Source organism: Thunnus maccoyii, chromosome 7 (assembly GCF_910596095.1).
Source record: "Thunnus maccoyii chromosome 7, fThuMac1.1, whole genome shotgun sequence".
Taxonomy (NCBI): Eukaryota; Metazoa; Chordata; class Actinopteri; order Scombriformes; family Scombridae; genus Thunnus; species Thunnus maccoyii.
The window spans coordinates 19,208,190-19,226,159 of NC_056539.1; the positions used below are offsets into that span (position 1 = coordinate 19,208,190).

General features: G+C 39.6%; 2 protein-coding genes across 3 annotated transcripts in view; one reads left to right on the forward strand and one right to left on the reverse strand.

Annotated features, from left to right (window-relative positions):
* The window catches only part of rnf13 (ring finger protein 13), a 43,260-nt gene extending 41,711 nt beyond the window's left edge, over positions 1 to 1,549 (forward strand). Inside the window, exon 10 of the mRNA XM_042416077.1 lies at positions 101 to 1,549. Coding sequence (XP_042272011.1) covers positions 101 to 477 — 377 coding nt within the window. The 3' untranslated portion in view covers positions 478 to 1,549. The remainder of the gene's footprint in view (positions 1 to 100) is intronic.
* Positions 1,550 to 1,992: 443 nt separating this feature from the next.
* On the reverse strand, positions 1,993 to 11,588 carry pfn2b (profilin 2b). Of its 2 annotated transcripts, none has more exons than XM_042416079.1 (3): positions 11,208 to 11,581; positions 7,428 to 7,620; positions 1,993 to 4,075 (listed from the first exon to the last, which is right to left on the reverse strand). In XM_042416079.1, the coding sequence occupies exons 1-3, from the start codon at positions 11,334 to 11,336 to the stop codon at positions 3,978 to 3,980; spliced, it is 420 nt and encodes a 139-aa protein (XP_042272013.1). In that variant the 5' UTR covers positions 11,337 to 11,581; the 3' UTR covers positions 1,993 to 3,977. The 2 variants fall into 2 exon arrangements, with proteins under 2 accessions (XP_042272013.1, XP_042272014.1); XM_042416080.1 differs by lacking the exon at positions 1,993 to 4,075 and adding an exon at positions 4,090 to 4,506 and having other exon boundaries at positions 11,208 to 11,588.
* Between the last annotated feature and the right edge of the window lie 6,382 nt (positions 11,589 to 17,970).

Here is a 17,970-nt window from a genome sequence, read left to right on the forward strand (position 1 = left end):
TACTTAAACTGGAGTGAAATGCATGCAGCTCCAGTCATGGGGTCATTAAACGCATTTTTGAACATAAGAAGAAACAATAACTCTTTCTCGTTGCTCACAGCCTACCACAGCAAGTGTGTGGACCCGTGGCTGACCAAAACTAAGAAGACGTGTCCGGTTTGCAAGCAGAAGGTGGTCCCCTCGCAGGGTGACTCTGACTCCGATTCAGAGGACGGGGAGAGCAGCCCCGAAGAGAACGAGGAGGTGTCCGAGAGCACCCCGCTGCTGCGCTCGCTGGCCTCCACAAGCGCCCACTCCTTCGGAACCATGTCGGGCGCGTCGCGCTCAGAGCAAGACCAGGAGTCCTCAGAGTACGAGGACGACGAGCTGGACAGCAGCGACAGCGAGGAGGAGGTCACCGTGGAGACCGTGGTTGTCCAGATGCAGCAGCCCTGCTCTGAAGGCCACGACCAGGACCACGACCTGCTCCAAGCTTGACTGACTGTTGGCTGGCCCGATCGGTCACTGAACCCCCCGACCTCCCCCAACCTCACAGCTGCAAAAAAAAAAACTTTAAGTTGGGGGCACGAAACAGATTCATCATCCGAGTTTTTCTGTCACTGCTTCCAGTACATTGTAATGTATCCTCCCTACATGTTCAAATCTTAAGTTTTATTTCAACATGATTGTGGATAAAGTGCTGATTTCCGGGTGTGTGACAGGAAGTCAGTGTGCGTTATGTTAGGGGCTGCTTGGCAGATATGACAGGACTGGTGACACTGATGTACAGTAGACTGTTATACTGTATTCTAGTCACAAAATGATGACACAGATAAGCGGATAAATCTCAAGGCCCCGGACACAAGATCACATATGACACAAAGTTCAGTAGAAATACTGTGTAAATAAAAAAAACTGTAGATCACCGCACATCTCTTCCTTAAACTTTGATTATCTGTTATCCTACATTCATCAGAGGATGAGGAAGTTTCTTTATTGTACATACATGTTCATGCTAAACTGACACACTTTGAACCCCTATGCAGCATCCTTTTTTTTTTTGTAAAATTAAAACTAATATTCAGCAAGTATAGAAACATTTAAAGCCACAGCAATATGGTTTTGCCAATTTTTTTTCTGTAGTCTGGTGTATCAAGGAGACTAGCTGCTCCTGTCTGTGTTTTGTGCCACGGTTTATATCTGTTACATTGATTCACACTAAGAGAAACTGAAGCCAACGAATGTGCTCTCCATGTGAAGTCATTTAAGTGTGGAGACAGTGGAGTGGTAACTGTCCTCGCTGCCTGCAGTGAACTTCTTTTGGCTGCTCCAGACCTATCACTTATAACACAAAAAGTTATTGATTGATAGGCCTTGTAATACACGTATAACTTTTGTCTCATTTTAATACTGTTCATAGCAAATGTGCTTTTTTTTTTTTCATAACATGGCTTCATTTATGTTGACAAATCATGTTGCCTTTTTCAGTTTGTATTTTGTCTTGTGTTTTCCTGCTCTGTTCTCAGTATGAATTCACTTCAATAAAATCAAAATGACACCTTGACAAGGACGTTTCTCACTGTCAGTGATTTACTCGCTTTTCATGACGTAATGTGTGTAACAGTGCAGTGACCTGCTTATCTGATACAAATCAGCCCGTTTAGTTCTAGCATGTAGATCATCAGTTAAACCAATACTCTGCCAAACCGTTTCAAGAGAGAAACTAGTGCAACTCAAATTTCTGCAGTTCCTATCTTATAAACCCACACCATAAGCAGATGTTTGCATTTTGAACAGTCAGTCTAGCTGTTTACCCATTTCCAGTGTTAATGCTAAGCTAACCGGCTGCAGCTTAATGTTTAATGAACAAATGAGCGCGGCATAAAGCTTCTCATCCAACTCCAAGCAAGAATGTAAATGAGTACATTTCCCAAAATGTCAAACTATTTCTAAAAGAAAAAAAAAAGGCAGTGTTCAGGTGAAAAAAAAAGCAAACAAGACAGCAAACACTGATCTGGTTGGAATAAATTTATTTGATCTGTCTGTAAACAAGGTGATAAATCAATTTATGGCATTTCTTGGTTTTATGCATATGAAATCAGATGCATTAAAGAGACCGTATCCCAGATGTAAGAAAAAAAAAAAGTGGTGAGGAAAGGAAATGAACAAAAATCAGCAAACAGGACTTGAAACAGGTTTTCTTTTATGAGTACACATCTCACAAGGCCTAAACAGTGGAGCTGAAGCAAAAAAAAAAAAAAAAAAAGTGCCAATGAAATGACTCCTTAGTGGACAGTGGGTAAAATCCATCTTACAACAGCAACAGATCTCTCTACGTTATGGCACAGGATACACAGGTTCTGCAGTTAAGTTTCGACAAAGACAACCATAAGCGTCGTTGTTCCAACCAATCCCATCTCCCATTGAGTGTCATTTCTACTTTTGAAAGTGTTTTTTTTTTTTTCAGTTGGACGTTACAGTTAGCGGTACTGAGCGTGGACAGACCGTGTGATACCCCAGCTCAGTTGACTAATAGAGTAAAAGGCAATTTATTCCACAGTTTTGTAGTTGTCAACACAGCATGGGTTTGTACAAATGCAGTCGTTTGTTGTTTTCTAAACAATAAAGAAAAAAAAAAAAAAAAAAACAATGAAATGAGACTTTAAATTTTCTTCAGATACTCCCACCCTTACCTCCCCTGTAGCTTCATTTTTTTTTTTTTTAACCATTGTAAGCATTACTGTCTGGTTAGTGTTTCCTTCATCAGAAAAAAGTTAGCAGTCATCCTTCACATGATTTAGAGCAATTGTATAAACACCCGAGCTTTGACTACACTTGGTCCTATAAAAAGAAAAAAAAATTCAAACTGGACACACTCCAGATGGTTATATGCTGGGATATCTACTGTCCAAAAATGGCAGCCTTTCAAAAAACAAAATTAAAAAAAAAAAAGAAAATATATTACAGGAGCTGGCAAACAAAAACAGTATTAAGTGCCTGAGCCATTGTTACTGTGGAATGTCCATGGGTTTTTCATGTTGCCGGGGAGGTCGTGATGACAGTGTGGCGGGAGGAGAGGCTACCAGCATCTGGACGACACCAACGCTCGCAAATCTGGTTCATGATCGTTAACTGAGCTGATCCAAGCATCCCCCCCACCCCACCCTCCTTAAAAAAAAATAATTAAAAAAAATTAGTGTTCAGGACAGAGCAGTGAATCTGAAGGGAAAGAGGGGTTAGAAAGGGTTGTGTAGTGTTTGATGAAGACCTCCTGTGAGGTTTGTAGCGTTGCCTGTTGTGAGCAAACAGGATCGGGAAACCGGGAAAGGGGAGGAACTGAGAATTTTGGCAGGACGATGTGTGGTGGTTGTTGTGGTGAGTGAGTGAGTGAGTGAGTAGGGCAGTGGTGGGTGAGGGGGAAACTACAGTGGACCGAGATATGCACGCAGTCTCCTCTCCCGGACATGATGGGAGGAAAAAAAAAAGAAAAAAGGAAGACATGACGAGCTTGGTTACCACTCAAGTGCTCCAAAGGCATCGGCTGCTCGGGGAGGGAGTGTGTATATATATATGATCGGGTTTTTGGGAGGGAGTCAGTAATGGGCACCGTGACAGAGAGAAAAGAAAGAAATACCTACTTCAAATTGACGCTATAGCTTTCATTGTCCGAGTGTTTGGCCAGAATTTTGCTGGTCTTGGTTAAGTACAGATTTGTCATGACATCCTGTTAGCAACATGCTCATCTTTGCTATGGATCAACTTATAGTGCTTAAAAGGGGGTAAGAATACACAGCGCAAGTGTGTTGAGGGGAGAGGGGAAGGGGGCGGGTTAGGGAAGATGACAAAAAAAAAAGAAAAAAAAAAAGGGGATAAGAAATGGGGAGGAGAGAAGGCAGAAAAAGAAAAAAACAAAGTAACTACCAACTAGGACTGGAAGTAGTGATGAAATGCAACAGGGTGGTAAGGGTGAGCTGCTAGGTGGCTGGGAACAGGCTGCTTTAGTATCCGGACTTCCTCAGGTACTCAGCCATCTGAAATGCTTTCTTGTTGAGCTGCCCTCCATGGACACCTTCCTTCCCCATGACAAAAACCAATGCTGGAGTACACAAAGGAAAAAAAAACAAAAATAAATGAACAGACATGATGATAGCAGGGCTGGAAAAGAAGATACTTTTTTTTTTATTTTTTATTGCCACCTTGCTAAATGTGGGGCTACATAGTTGAAGACAGAGCCTGAACCCTGCGCTGTGTTAGAAATGCTCCTGGGATTTTATTTTAATGGGACTGTTCGGGAGGGGGAAACATGGGTTTGACAGTAATTTGTTGGTTTTTTTTTTAAATTACTTTTGAATTTTATGTTTTTTGTTTTCCTTTTTATTTCTTTTTTTCTCTCCCTCAACTACACCACATAAGCTACATCAAAACTAAACTAAAACCCTGAATCCCTCAAGTATTTTGCCATCGAGTATGCCTTCTTATTCAATCCGCCTCCATGGACCCCTTCTTTGCCCATTACCAAGACCAAGACTGAAAGAAAAGAGACAGAAAAGGGACACTTAGAGAAAGGTGCGGAGATCACACAAGTGAAAAGAAAAAGAGCACAGAGCCAAAAGCAGGACGACGGACTTGACAACTACGAAGGAGGACAATGTCACAAAAAAGCTAAGCAGCGCTTCGGAGTGAAGGCTACATCAGACCTAAACATTCATTTTCTCATCGGTGCTGCTGGTGGTGAAATGAGACATTTCAACATTACAATTAGGAAGACAGAGTGAGTACAGGAGAATAAGTGTAAAGGATACATGCAAAGCTGCGTCAGTCTGTACACCTGTGATGACTACGTAACCAGGCAGAGTCTCAAGGTGAAGTTCTTCACTCCGCCTCGATATCAAATGACTTCCACTAAGAGTGAATGCAAAACAACCTCAACTATTATGAAAGAAGCTGCCATCCAAGCATGATTTGGCACAACAGTAAGAATTTTTAAAAAGATCAGGTCAAGATAGTTAATTAGAGCTGCAATAATTAATCGATTAGTTGATCGACACAAAATTAGTCAGTACTATTTTGATAAATCGAATCGTTTGTTATTTTTCAAGCAAAAATACAAAATGTTTATGGTTCCGGCTTCTCATGTGAGACGATTAGCTGTTTCTTCAGGTTGATATTAACATGGATCCTAAGAAATTGTGAAGGCAATTTTGTCACTATCTTTTTAACATTTCATGGACTAAACGATTAATAGATAAAATAATCAGATTAAATCGATATTGACATTATCAGTCGCAGCCCTATAGTTATTATTGCATCCCAATTGATGGAACTTGCCTGAATTCAACTTGCTGCTTTGTATGGATTCATCTCTTAAGTGAATAAAGCAAATTTACAAATGAGGCAAAATATTGATTTGATTCGCTTTTCCACATCCTAAAATCTTTCAATTCTGTCCAGTTGAAGTGTAAAATGAATGCCTCTAGTAGTTTAATCATATTTACATTACTGATGATGATGATCCTCTAATTTCTTGTATAAAAATCTTTTCTAAAAGCACAAATGTTAGTTACAAATTGTGATGTATTTGGTCAGAAATACCTTAATATGCTACAGCCACAAATGCACCCTGGACAGGAGGTAAATTTGTGTTTACTTGTCCAAATGGCTGCTAATCAGCCACTTTCAGCTACATTAGCACCACATCCAGACAAAACCTGGTTCTGTTGTTTAAGTGGCTGGTGGTGTAGACCAACTTAGAACATCTACAGTAGTTGCTTGGTGATCATCTCCCTGTTGGTACTCCTGACGTTACTGCACTCCACTTCAAGAGTCTAGTTATTTAAAAATCACATCATTAATAATCACTATGCACCGTGTCAGCAGCAAAGAACAGGAAAGTGAATGCTTCTACTGACTACTAACAACCATCACTAATGTAGCACATATGCAGATACAGCAGCATGCTTGTGGTACCTCTCCTCAATACATGTAAGTTGAGTGTCTGAATAAATATTTACCAGAAACAGAGTAGAAGCATGTGAGCAAGGGAACAGATTCATACTTTGAGGGTAGAGGGGTGTGTTAACCAGGAAGGAGGAAGATGCATGCAGTTCAGGAAAGTTTTTAGGAAATTCTGGCCAGAAGAGTGAGTCCAATGTGTGGAGAACGGGAATCCATTTCAGTCTCACCTGTAAGCTTTTGTAGTGTTTGGGAATACTGGGAAGCACGGGGCATTGGGGCCCATACAGGCAACATGAAAACTGGCACAACTCTCAGGCAAGTCCCTACAAGGGACTGAACTTTGATTTCTTAGTTAACATTTCTGTCTGATACCGAGATAATTCATGACTGTTCCTTCCAAAAATGGCTAATTTTATTGTGCTGACAGTGGTATTTAAAGCCATTTGTTGAGAAAATACGTAGGGTGCTATGGATTCTTATCAGATTACACAACATCTATTATCAAATTTGATAGCTACTGCGATTTCAAAGCATTAACTGGCTAAACATTTCACACTTTAAACACTTCATTTAAAATCAGTTTGTAGATAGAGATCTAGGAGTGAGCAGTGATGAAATGTATCAGCTATGTAGTGCACAAATCATGTGCCAGCTTTGTTGTTGTTCTGGCTGACGAGCATCTAATTTTAGAAGCTACAACTCATACAGTAAAATCAAATTGACTGAATAACTCATTGCTATGGACAAAGTTTAGGGCAGAGCAGTAGCACAGTGTGGATTAATACTCTGATGCTTTTACCACAAATTAAAGATAATATGAATATTGCTGTAATGCACAGTAGTTTAAGTGAATCCCATACAATCAGAATAAGAATTGAAATAGATTTTTTTTTAAACAGAATTGAATTATAAAGCTCTTAATATGGGAGGAGCCAGTAGACATAAAATCTCTCAAGACAACAGATATGAAAGTTACCAAAAAGGGAAAACTGCTAGATACATGTAGTAAATTTTCTTAGGATGAGATTTGGCAAACTGCAAGATGTCCACTGTTCCTACTAATGTTAACCTGACATGACATGAATCATCCACATTAAATAAACCTGCAAGAAGAAGCCAATTAATGGCGTTGAAAAGACTCAGCATTTAAAAAGGAAATTGTCTCTTTACCCTGACATAATGGACTATAATGGACTACTTGATTTAAACTCAAACAGCTTCACTGGTTATTCCTACTCTATATTTAGCTCAGGTACACGTGTTCCCCTTCATAATCATTCAAAATATCATCCTATGAATCACAAACATCCTAACAACTGTGAGTGTCATCATATATTGAGGAAAGGTGCATTCAAGATCTATCCCACATGCACGGACAACACAGAAGTTTAAAAAATAGCTAAACTAATGGAACTAAATCAAAAAGCAGACTACGGTGGCAGTGTAGCACTACTAAAATGTATGCAGCTAACAACACTGAACATGGTGCTCACCTTTGCCGGCTCTGCCTACAGAAACGTTGTATGTTGGCTCTCCTCCTTGACTCTTTGTCCGGATGTCCATTGTCCAGTCGCCGTCAATTTGGAGGCTGTCTCTGATTACGGAGCACTTTTTACTACCTAAGGTCAGCCCACTGGTGAAGAATCCCTCGCGGTCCTTTCCTATTAACACGTCGATTTCTTCAGGCTAGAGGGAAACACAACATCAAGAAGTTAGACACATGGACATAACTGCCAATCTCAACTTGGTGCTAAGTGTCCATCCAGTCTGGCAGACCAGACAGACTCTAAAGTGTTTTCAGTTTTTTCCCCAGTGAATGCTTGTCAATGTTTTTCCTTGCTCTTGTTGAGCATTTTTCTCATTCATTTCTCTTGTGTGGGCGCTGTGAAGCCTTCTGAGACTGATTCGGTGCTATACCAACAACAATTAATTCTGCCTCTCCTCATAGCTCCCAATTTTCTATTTTCCTTCTACAAGCAATACCTTACCATACTAATAGAAGTAGTGGGCAGCCCCCTTGAGTTTTTGCCTAATTTGCGGAGCAACAAAAATTAGTTTCAATATCTTCATTTTGAATGATTTACATTTCTAATAGTAAGTAATAGGTGTTTAATTCATATAAACAGTAAATGAATGAAAATCAGGATAGCAAAAATATGTACACATATCACCAAGGCCTCAGTGAATGTGAACTATTTGGTCAAAATTTCATCTCATGCTGCTGAGAACTTAAATTCATGTTCTAACAAAAATGAAACTAACCAAGTTAAAAATTGCCTTTATAGACAACAAAAATATATCGTTAAGTTGACTATTAAAAACTAAATGTTTAAAAAAAAAAGAAAAAAAAAGTCAGTTGCACTAACAGATAAATATTGCCAATTCCTTTAGTTAATCTCACAATAGACAACACCACACTCCTAACAGCATATAAGCAACTCACCTGCAGCCCTCCACTGTGGCTTTTAAAGAGACATGAGCTTATATGTTGCTTAAAACCATGCAGTAGACTCAAATTCAGAAAATTAAAACAATGGTACATGAGGTCTACTTGTGGTTGGCTTTGGGGTGCCCATCAACCATTTGCGAGGAAATTATTGCATTCCCCTTAATTTATTTGAAAATACATACAGAATATTTGGCAGGAGATCATCATATTAGATAGTCTTTTAAGATTTCAGTAAATTCATGCATTATATAAATAATATAGAGGGAGCTAATGAGTTTTATTGTAGGCCACCTTTGAATCCACTCATTGCTGCAAGTCAAATAATATAGGATGTACTTTTGGTAATCTGCAATTTAAAGTATGTTATGTATGCAGCTGTTTACGTCACCTCTATGGAAGCGTAACGCCTACTGTTTAAAATACTTAACATAAATTTTGACTAGATAATCACAGGGGGGCCTGATCTTGTAAGTCTCATTTCTTCAAAATATATGCTGGGCTCTTGCACACATCAAATATTACCAGACAATAAAGAAAAAAATAAATAAAAAACAGGGCAACTACAACTCTGCTGGACAGGATATTTGTAAGTCAAATGCAGCAAGGGACTGCTTCTGTGACTGGGCAAGATGGTAAGTACAGATATGATTAATTTCAATTAACAGGAATGCACTGTTCATTGACTCATCTAAGAGGAAAAAATGTAATTCCAAGGCTACTCTATTAAAATGTTTAATATTGGTGATATCTGTTTTATTCCCTAGACTTCAACACCTCTCTGTGAGAAATAACCCTTTTCATTTAAACAAGATAAGCTAAACTTATCAAAACATTGGTGTTTAACGTTTTAAGAAGATGTAGTTTAAATGAACATTTAACAAGTGAACATTACTTCAAAATCAGGCAATAAATGTTAAAAACACAATCTAATCAAGCGTTTTGTTAGCCATCTTCACTAAGTTTTTTTTCTCCTTTTTAATTCTGTACAAAGTTGCCTAGAACTCACAAGTAGTGAGAAAGGATATCCAGCCCTGGCAGGCGAAAAATGTGCATCAACTGTTTAAAAAAAAGGAACAGCTGTCTCCATTATACCATCAATGGCAAGTCCTGAAATCTCAGAGGGCCACTGCAGCTGACAAAAACATTATGCTGAGAAAACAGCACTAAGTTCTGACTACTGCTAATATTCCACTTAGTTTACACTACTGCTTGCAGTCAACGTGTACAAAAATAAAAATATCGCCAGTTATTACACAAGTACAGTATAAAACGGGTTTATTATTGAATCAGTCTGCAGAACAAAAGGCGTCGCCCCTCAACTCCAGAACTGCACAGTCATAGCACACACACACCAAACCCTTCACGAAAAAAAAGGAAACTCAAAAGCATTTCTACTGGGTAGGATAACGTTAGCATAACGACTAGCTGCGTGTCTCGGGCCCGGTTAGCTAATTAAATTAACAGTTAAAATTTTCTATCCCGGCGTGAAACGTGTACCGCAGTTTACCACATTTAACATGCAACTTGCTGCATTCCGTTGAGCGCCGATTACATGTGGCAGGTTTAATCAGCCACGCCAGGCTGGCTAGTGCTGATAGCAAGCTGCTAAGTAGGCAGTTAGCTTTGGCTTCACATTGGACAAGAAAACAAAATGTGCATTTATTCAACTGGCGTCTTCAAAGAATAACGTTACCCTGCCCGAGCGGACACTCCCAACCCGAGTAAAAGCGGCTCACTCGCTCATAGTTTATCCGTCTGCAGCCTCTTCATAGCGAACATGCTCGCCAAAAATGACAAAAAGTCAGATATATCCAACTTATTGTGAGGTCACTAGCACAAATATTTAAAGTACTGACAAATAATTTATTTAACAGACAAAATGGAGGCTCAAGGAAAGCGACGGGCACGAGTCTTTAGCCAACGCTAAGTAAGATTTATATAAAGGCCGCAAAAGATTCGGGTGTTCGTGTGGTATTTTTATTTAATTTAAGTTAATAGTTTTTAAATGTACAGATTTGGATTGCTGCTGAAAACGCTGTCTTGTAACCAAACATCTCGACTAGCTTCCATGAACAAAAAAATGAATAAGAAACAGGGGAGTGTATCCGCCATCTTGGAAAATAAGGGGCGGTAGCGGCAGCGGTGCGATTCACAGAAGACGGATAAGAAAAAAACGAGCGAAACCAACTGCATGCCGGCACGTAAAAAACGCGTGCGAGCACCGCTAACGTTGCGCTATTAGCGTGAGCTAGTAACCGTTTTCCAACGGCTGATGACCGGCCTGATTCCAGCTAATCAACGGCAACGTTCCTCTGCTCAGCACTACCGCAGAGGCACGCTATTGTCTACTTAAATAAGAAATCACGAAACCATTTTAAAACACAAACGACACAATACTGGAAAAATATTTCATAAAAAGGAACTGGTTTACGATAAATTCCTAAAATTAGTCCTCATATCTGACCGGTATCACACGGCTAACTTAGTTAGCGTTGCTAAGTTAGCCCCTTTAGCTCGAGTTCGCGGTCCGGATTGGGTTAGCGCCGGCGGCTATTTCTTGAACAAACAAATCTGTAAGTGCTAATGCCAGAAAGTGTGTTAAATTTTCTGGGAAACTTAAATAGGTTAGAGTACGTGTTAAAAAGCAACGTCGCATACGTGCCAATGCATCTTGTGTGCGACCACCGGACACCATGTGTACCACACTGCTCGCCTTATCCTCATTCAACAAGGCCTGGCGATGCAGACAAACGCACCGACGTGCAAAATGTACAATTTCCCTCCCTAGGTTAACGTAAGACACTGAAATACGAAGCATACTAACCGATATGTTGGCAAAGGTACCGCCGACAAAAGATGCCCAGACGTATTTGGCGTCCGTGTACCCAACAATGGCCGCGTCCTGGCAGCTGCCGTCAGCCATCAGGTTGTCCACGTAGCTTTGCCAGGACATGTTTGTGAAATTAGTTCTAAGATGAAAAAAAAGTACGTTGGGTCAAAGTTAGGTCACAGGCGTCTCTTGAGCGACGAAGAAACTGCGAGGAAGCTGTATTTATCGGTGGTTTAACGGGCCTCCAGCAAGCAAAACCCCCCCGGCTCCGTCACGTCCCGGCTTTCTTCTGGTCTAGGCAACGAAGAGAAGCCGCTGCAATCGGACAAGCGCTTGGGTGTAGTCCTTACAAAATCACTCCGCGAGGGTGGTTGTTCGCCCGCTGCCTCATTGCATAATATACTGGGTGGCGGAGGAATACCTTCATGGGTGATCGCGGTGGCAATAAGCAAGACAGCCTATTTTTTCTCTGGCACATCTAAGATCTTTCAACTTTCCCAGTCTACATATATATTTTTTAACCAGGGATTTTTTGGAGGTTAAACCAGTCAAATATATACCTATATGCGTACACAGCCTTTGATTTGCAAAGCAGAATTTGGTAATTGTTTCAGGCTGAGGTAAATTACATTCGTTTTTGCCTTACGATCATCATTGAATTAACATAATTTCACCACCGCTTTTAGTAAGCATAAAGTCACGTGGTCATTTACTATATTCCCACATCACCATGCAGTTTTAGTCAGTTCTTGAGTTAAGATTAATGTAAAGTTTACTTTAATCAGCTCAGCAGCACTTTACCTGACAGGTCAGGTACCTGACAGGGTCACCCCATCCTGCACTGAAAGGTATGGAAGTACCCTAAAAAGGTCACTGGGTCATCACACAGCAAAACACACCGGGTCAATCATACATTCTCACTCATGCTGATAAACATTTTTCGATCCGATACACATGGACAATGTGTTGATAAAACCAGTATCTTATAATCCGTAAATGATAAACATGAGACTCATAGCCATCTGTAGCATTGTGATGGGGTGAGGCTATATTTCTATCAAGTGTGTAAGTATACATTATAAGCATAGCTTACACTCCAGTCTTACAGAGAATGAGCTGCAGGGAGGTAGTGTAGTTTATGAACTTTTATTTGTTGAGTGAGTTACTAACCATTTTCATCTGAGATACATCTTCATAATGTGAAATCCTTGTGGAAACCTGCCAGGTGTTATTAAACTGGTGAAGAATTGTAGGATTTGTTTATATCTGGATAAAGCCTCCTGTTTACACTTGTAGTTGTTAACCTTATTCCAAAGTCAATAATTTATCGCCACATCAAAGTACTCTGAAACCTCAGGACATCACATACAGTAACGACACTGAGACATAAAACAACTGGTAAAAAACAATGAATTACCAAAGTCAAACAATAAAACCTGGTAACATAAAAGAATATAATAATAAATAAAACAAGCATTCCTATAGGGACACTTTCGGCTCCACAAATCAACTATGACGTATAACACTGGTTCACAACCTTTTTTGGGTTATAGCCAAGCAATTCCCACCCACGGTCCCTCATCACAGTTCAACCAAAGAAATGTTCCCTTCCCAAATTGTTCCATTTGAATGGTTTGTAATCTTTTTTTATCTTCTTCTTTCTTAGCTTTTTTTCATCTCATGACCCATCAGAATTATCAGAAGTACTCCATGTTGGGAACCATTGATTGATTGATTGATTGATTAAATTTGACCATTTCATTCTAAAAACACCAGCTCTGTCAGGGCATTGAGTGCTTACATAAAAGGAAAAGTCAGGATAACACAATAAAGCCCTAAGGCTTATTTCCGTTGTGGTCCCGTTGTGCTATACATCATAATTAGTTTGTGGAGCTGATAGCATCCCTATAGGAATGCTTTTTTATTTATTATTATATATTGATGTATAGTATTGTATATATACCATTACAGTGTCTTATGGGCAGGAATAATAAGAGCACATTAGTGACATTGGCGTGAAAAGCCTCTGGGTAAGCACCGTTGCAGAACTTGGTCGCCCTAGTTTCATGATGATCACAACCATCATTGGTGAGTAGGTTGAACTTATAGAAGAGCCAGGACTTGCTCAAGGGCACCTCAGTAAGACAGTGATATGCTAATGAACATTTATCTGTTGTGAGATCAAAACTGACTGTGATTCTTTTACAGGACAGCATCAAACCATAAGGCAATGCACTGTCTGTATCTGTGTTTGTGTTTGCTCCATGGAGACCATTAATATGGTTACCACATGACTTTTTTCTATCCATAATCCGTCTTTCATCAGTGTGTACTAACTGTAAAATTAGAGGCAAATTACAAAGATAAACTGTAACTGAAAAGACAAGCTGATATGTTTAATTGTTTATCTGAAAAGCTGCACTGCTTTTCTTATTTTGGGACATTATGATTGATGTTCATCCAGGGAAAGTTTTTTTCCCCCTTCTAGGAGACTTGGCTCTTTTTCATAGCAGTCCACACGAGTTCAAACTCATGTAGTAGTACAAATTCACACCTGGGAGCTAGGTTCTTCTATTGAGCGGGTGTACATGAACAAATACGGGCTAGGCACCTTATTTAATAGAAAAATCAACCACAGTTAAGGAGTGCGGGAATTAATCACCAACCAGGTCAACCAGACTCTAAATGAAGTGATGTACATGAAAAACAGACATGCTCAAAGCCTCACAAAGGTCGTGATTTATGGTGTTGGAAAGAAATGCAGGCTAAGTGTTCCAAACATTTGTGAAAAATACATTTAGATCCATCTGTAGATTTTGGCAACAACCAAAATCTCTGACACTGGAAGAATAATTTACACTCAGACCAGTGTAAAAATAAATGTAAGTGAGAAACTAGACAGCAATTGCAGGTGTAATGTCTGTTTAAGAACTTGACTGAGCTGCTTCAACTTGAGTCAGTTCATGTTGCACAGATACTGCAGGGGTTATACTTTTTTTTTTTTTTTTTTTTTACATGAGCCACATACACAGCTTCCTTCATCTGAGTCTTTTTGAAGCTCTACATCATGTGACAGTTTTTTTTTCTGTCTAGAAACTTCCATTGAATCCTCTCTCTCCCTCCCTCCTTCCCTGTGGAAGAATGAGCGCAGAAAAAGTTATTAATTGACCAGGCTGAAGGAAGTGAGCGGGGCACATGAAATCCTTCTCAATCAGCCAGCCACACCCATATCCTATTCTCCTATTGGATGCCGTCAGTTTCCATGGCCACCTCTGTTTTGCACTTCTGCTCTGTCAAAATAGTACCACTCACAGCCAAACCACTCAGCCTGTGCATGAGTCATGGAGATCTAGAAAAGAGCTAACTTGTTTGCCTTAGAAGAGGCTTGGTTTTGGACATGGTTATTAGCACACTGCATTGTCATCTTAACAGCTGGATAACACAGCATTAAACACAGAAGGGTTCCCTGGTTTTTCTTCAGGCTACCTCTGATTTTTTTTTTCTTTTTTCCAGATTCATGTTTTTTTCTAGTCTTCCATGCACAGCAGATGTCTAAATGTATGATTTTAAGGTACGGTGTTTAGCGATCAGTGTTCGTTAAAAGGTTTTGAAACCTGAGAGGGAAAGCGAGTAAGTTGCAGTTTTTAATTTTCACTGGACTCACTGATATCTGTACTCGACAAACTGATAAAACCAAACCCTATAATTTCCAGTGCTAAAAAGAATAGGAATATAGTGTACACACTGACACCCGGCAACAACTTCAAGTACATGTTGCTTTGCCTCCCATTCTTCTAAAAGCAGAAAACCCTATGAGTAAAATGAATGCATAAAATAATTAATAATCATTCAGTTTCATTCAGATTTAAGTTTCTAAAAGACCAAAGCAATACCAATGAATTTGCACTGAAGCTGCTGACAGCCAGTATTGTACGCCTTTATGGCCTGTGACACCATAAAACAAGGCCGTGCATACTTGTGATCCCCTGTCACAGGCTGCATATGTAGGGCGGTGAACAAGTCAATGAACGAATGCTTTCCCCTTCTCAGCCTGGTTCATTTGAGAAAACTTTGAAGGAGGATAACAAGATGAGAAGTATTCTCACAATTTAGAGAATTAAAAATGGTAATATTAAAGAAACGTGGAGAGTCAATTCTTTTCATCTTTTCTATAAGACAAAGTTTTTCATATTTCCGTAAGGCCATAAAACACCCACCCTGGATGGGAACACGTCTAACTCAGGTATGCGTGTTAATCAATAAGTTTTCATTTTAATGAGAGCAAGAGTAGAATAAGCTTTTATTCTTAGATGATCAATATTACAAGCAGCCAACAGGAAAGGGGTCAAAGGTCAGAGCCACAGCTGCCTGAATGAAGAGTTAGATGTTATTGATCTTTTCTAAGTTCTTACCTTAACTCTTAAACTCTGCAGGAGGCTCTGCTTTGTGTCACGTAGCCTGAATGCTATTCCGGCCAGTTTTTCACCTCAATGGGACAAAATTATTTATTCATGACCCTAGTTCACTCTTTGTCTAGCATAGCAGTATAAGTAGGCCTATTTTTAACTTGCATAAGGCGCTCAAAGTTCGATATGCTTTGGTGTGTTTTTATTAAGCTGTATCGCTACATTTAAAAAAAGATTCACTCCATGTCACATGATTGCCTGAGCTTGGGATTTCGTGCTCAAATCACACCATTTTGGCATTTATTTTTCATTTTCATCAATTTTTAACTCATTTGAATGTTTTGAAGTCTGTATATTTCAACAAGGTGAGTGATGCTGCTGTATGTTGGCATTAAAGCTAATAAAGAGGAATTCTGTATACTTGTCCATACAGGTTGGCAGACCATCATCAGTGTGACTACAGATTTTTACAAAACAAATCTCAGCATGACAGCCATTATATGACCGAAACAGAGCTTTCCATTGTCATTCCTTCCTGGAGCAGCTTGGGTGCAGTGCATTAAATATTGAGCAGCAGCAGGTAGGGAAGATGGAGCACTGGCACTGCTCTGTTCCTAGAAAATGTCTCCTCTCTGCTCATCAGGTCCTGGGCCTGTCACACAAAGGAAATCAATAGTAACCAAGGCTGGGGGGGAAACAAAGGAGGCACATGTCTTCACCATTTGAGAGATACAGTGGAAAAGCTTTGACAAATGAGTTGTCAGAGAACAATTCGAAAGGCCCTTTACAAGATACATGTGATGAGTATCCCTTCAAGAACACTTAAGAATGACATTTACCCAACATCGTCAGAGCAGAGCTGGAAAACTACCATTATTATTTGATAAGTAGTACCTCTTGTTTATAGCAACTTGGGATTAATCATATGATAATCAGGCTCCAGCAACCTTTGCCCCATGAGAGAGGTCAGTGTGGGAGATCAAAGGTGGTCCATCTGCACGGCCAGCAGAGTTAGTCTGCATGTGTTAGACACAGTGGGTCATACAATGAGGCAGTCTTTTCAGTCGCCACCCTCTGGCCTCGCTTGTACCCCCCACCCATCTGTGGAATGGATCAACACCACCATTGATCATGACTGCAACACGTGGATGTCACACACACATGCAAATTAACTCTGAAAAGCACATATACACATTTTCTCATATGAATAGAGATGTAATATTGGGGTATGCAAATACACACGACACAAACTCACCACACACACACACACGCAAGTGAGCAATACTCTTACATAAACTTGGGGCACGCTGAGGGCAGTGGGTTAGTGTGGATTTGAATAGTGATGATGCAGCCAGAAGGACACGCCTGAAATGGAGAGAGGAAGAAGTTGAACTACCAATAACACAACATTGAGAGAAAAAAGGACCAGTTATCTCTTCCATGGAGTTATTTACAATGATAATAATAAAGGTATGTATGATAAATATATTTGTAAATGATATACTGATCTTTAAAAATGCTGAAGTGCACCTTTAATGAATGAGAAATAAATCCATCAGATTTTGCATATGTGGCCAGAAATGTGTTGTAAAAGCACTTCCTCCGTGCCTCAGCTGCCCTGGTATGAAACCCCGTCTGCCTTGTTGTTTCCTGTTCCTCCTCTGGTTTGTAAACCTCCTTTTTCTCTTTCTCTCTCCAAAAAATTCTTCAGGAATGTGGATCATCCGACACCCACACTTTGTTTTTCTTGAAGATGTCTAGTTACCATAAAAAAAGAGAGAGATGCTATTGCTATTTATGCCAGTTTTTGACATTAGGAATACCCGTCATTATGCATTTTAAATACATTTAACACATATTTGAGTGAAATCTACTTTTTTAGCCTGTCAGGAAGGACAGTGTTGTTGGTTCTGCAGAGCAACAAACTACTTTACATCCAGTCCTTCTTACACTAGTAACTTGGTATGATAATGCACAGACTGGGTATAAAGCCCCACTGTTCTACACAGATGAATAGTCATGATTCATAGTGAAGCATGAAGTGAGTCTTACTCTAGAAGGACATTTTCATGGTTTTATCTGCATTTTCAGTATCTCTGTCTCACTGAAACTCATGATTAACTTGTAGATGATTTTTTCTTTGATCTGTAGATGTTTTTTTAGTTTGAGTAATTTCTGAATCAGGAAGAAACATGGTTGTGTGTCCTTTTACAGATAGAGATATGGCATGAAAGTCTTAAAGAATGAAGTGAATATACCCAAATTGTAAATAGTCCTTCTAACAAGATTTTTCCACTTAAAAAACCCAAAGTAAGGCTAAAGTACCATTATGCTTTGGTTTAGCACAGTTT

Bases quoted from the DNA above. Each gene is read 5' to 3' on its own strand.
- pfn2b (XM_042416079.1), bottom strand. From the start codon at position 11,336: ATGTCCTGGCAAAGCTACGTGGACAACCTGATGGCTGACGGCAGCTGC. The intron at 7,621-11,207 runs GTTAGTATGCTT...GTTTCCCTCTAG, and splicing joins GTACCTTTGCCAACATATCG to CCTGAAGAAATCGACGTGTT. The intron at 4,076-7,427 runs GTGAGCACCATG...TGTGTACTCCAG, and splicing joins TGTAGGCAGAGCCGGCAAAG to CATTGGTTTTTGTCATGGGG.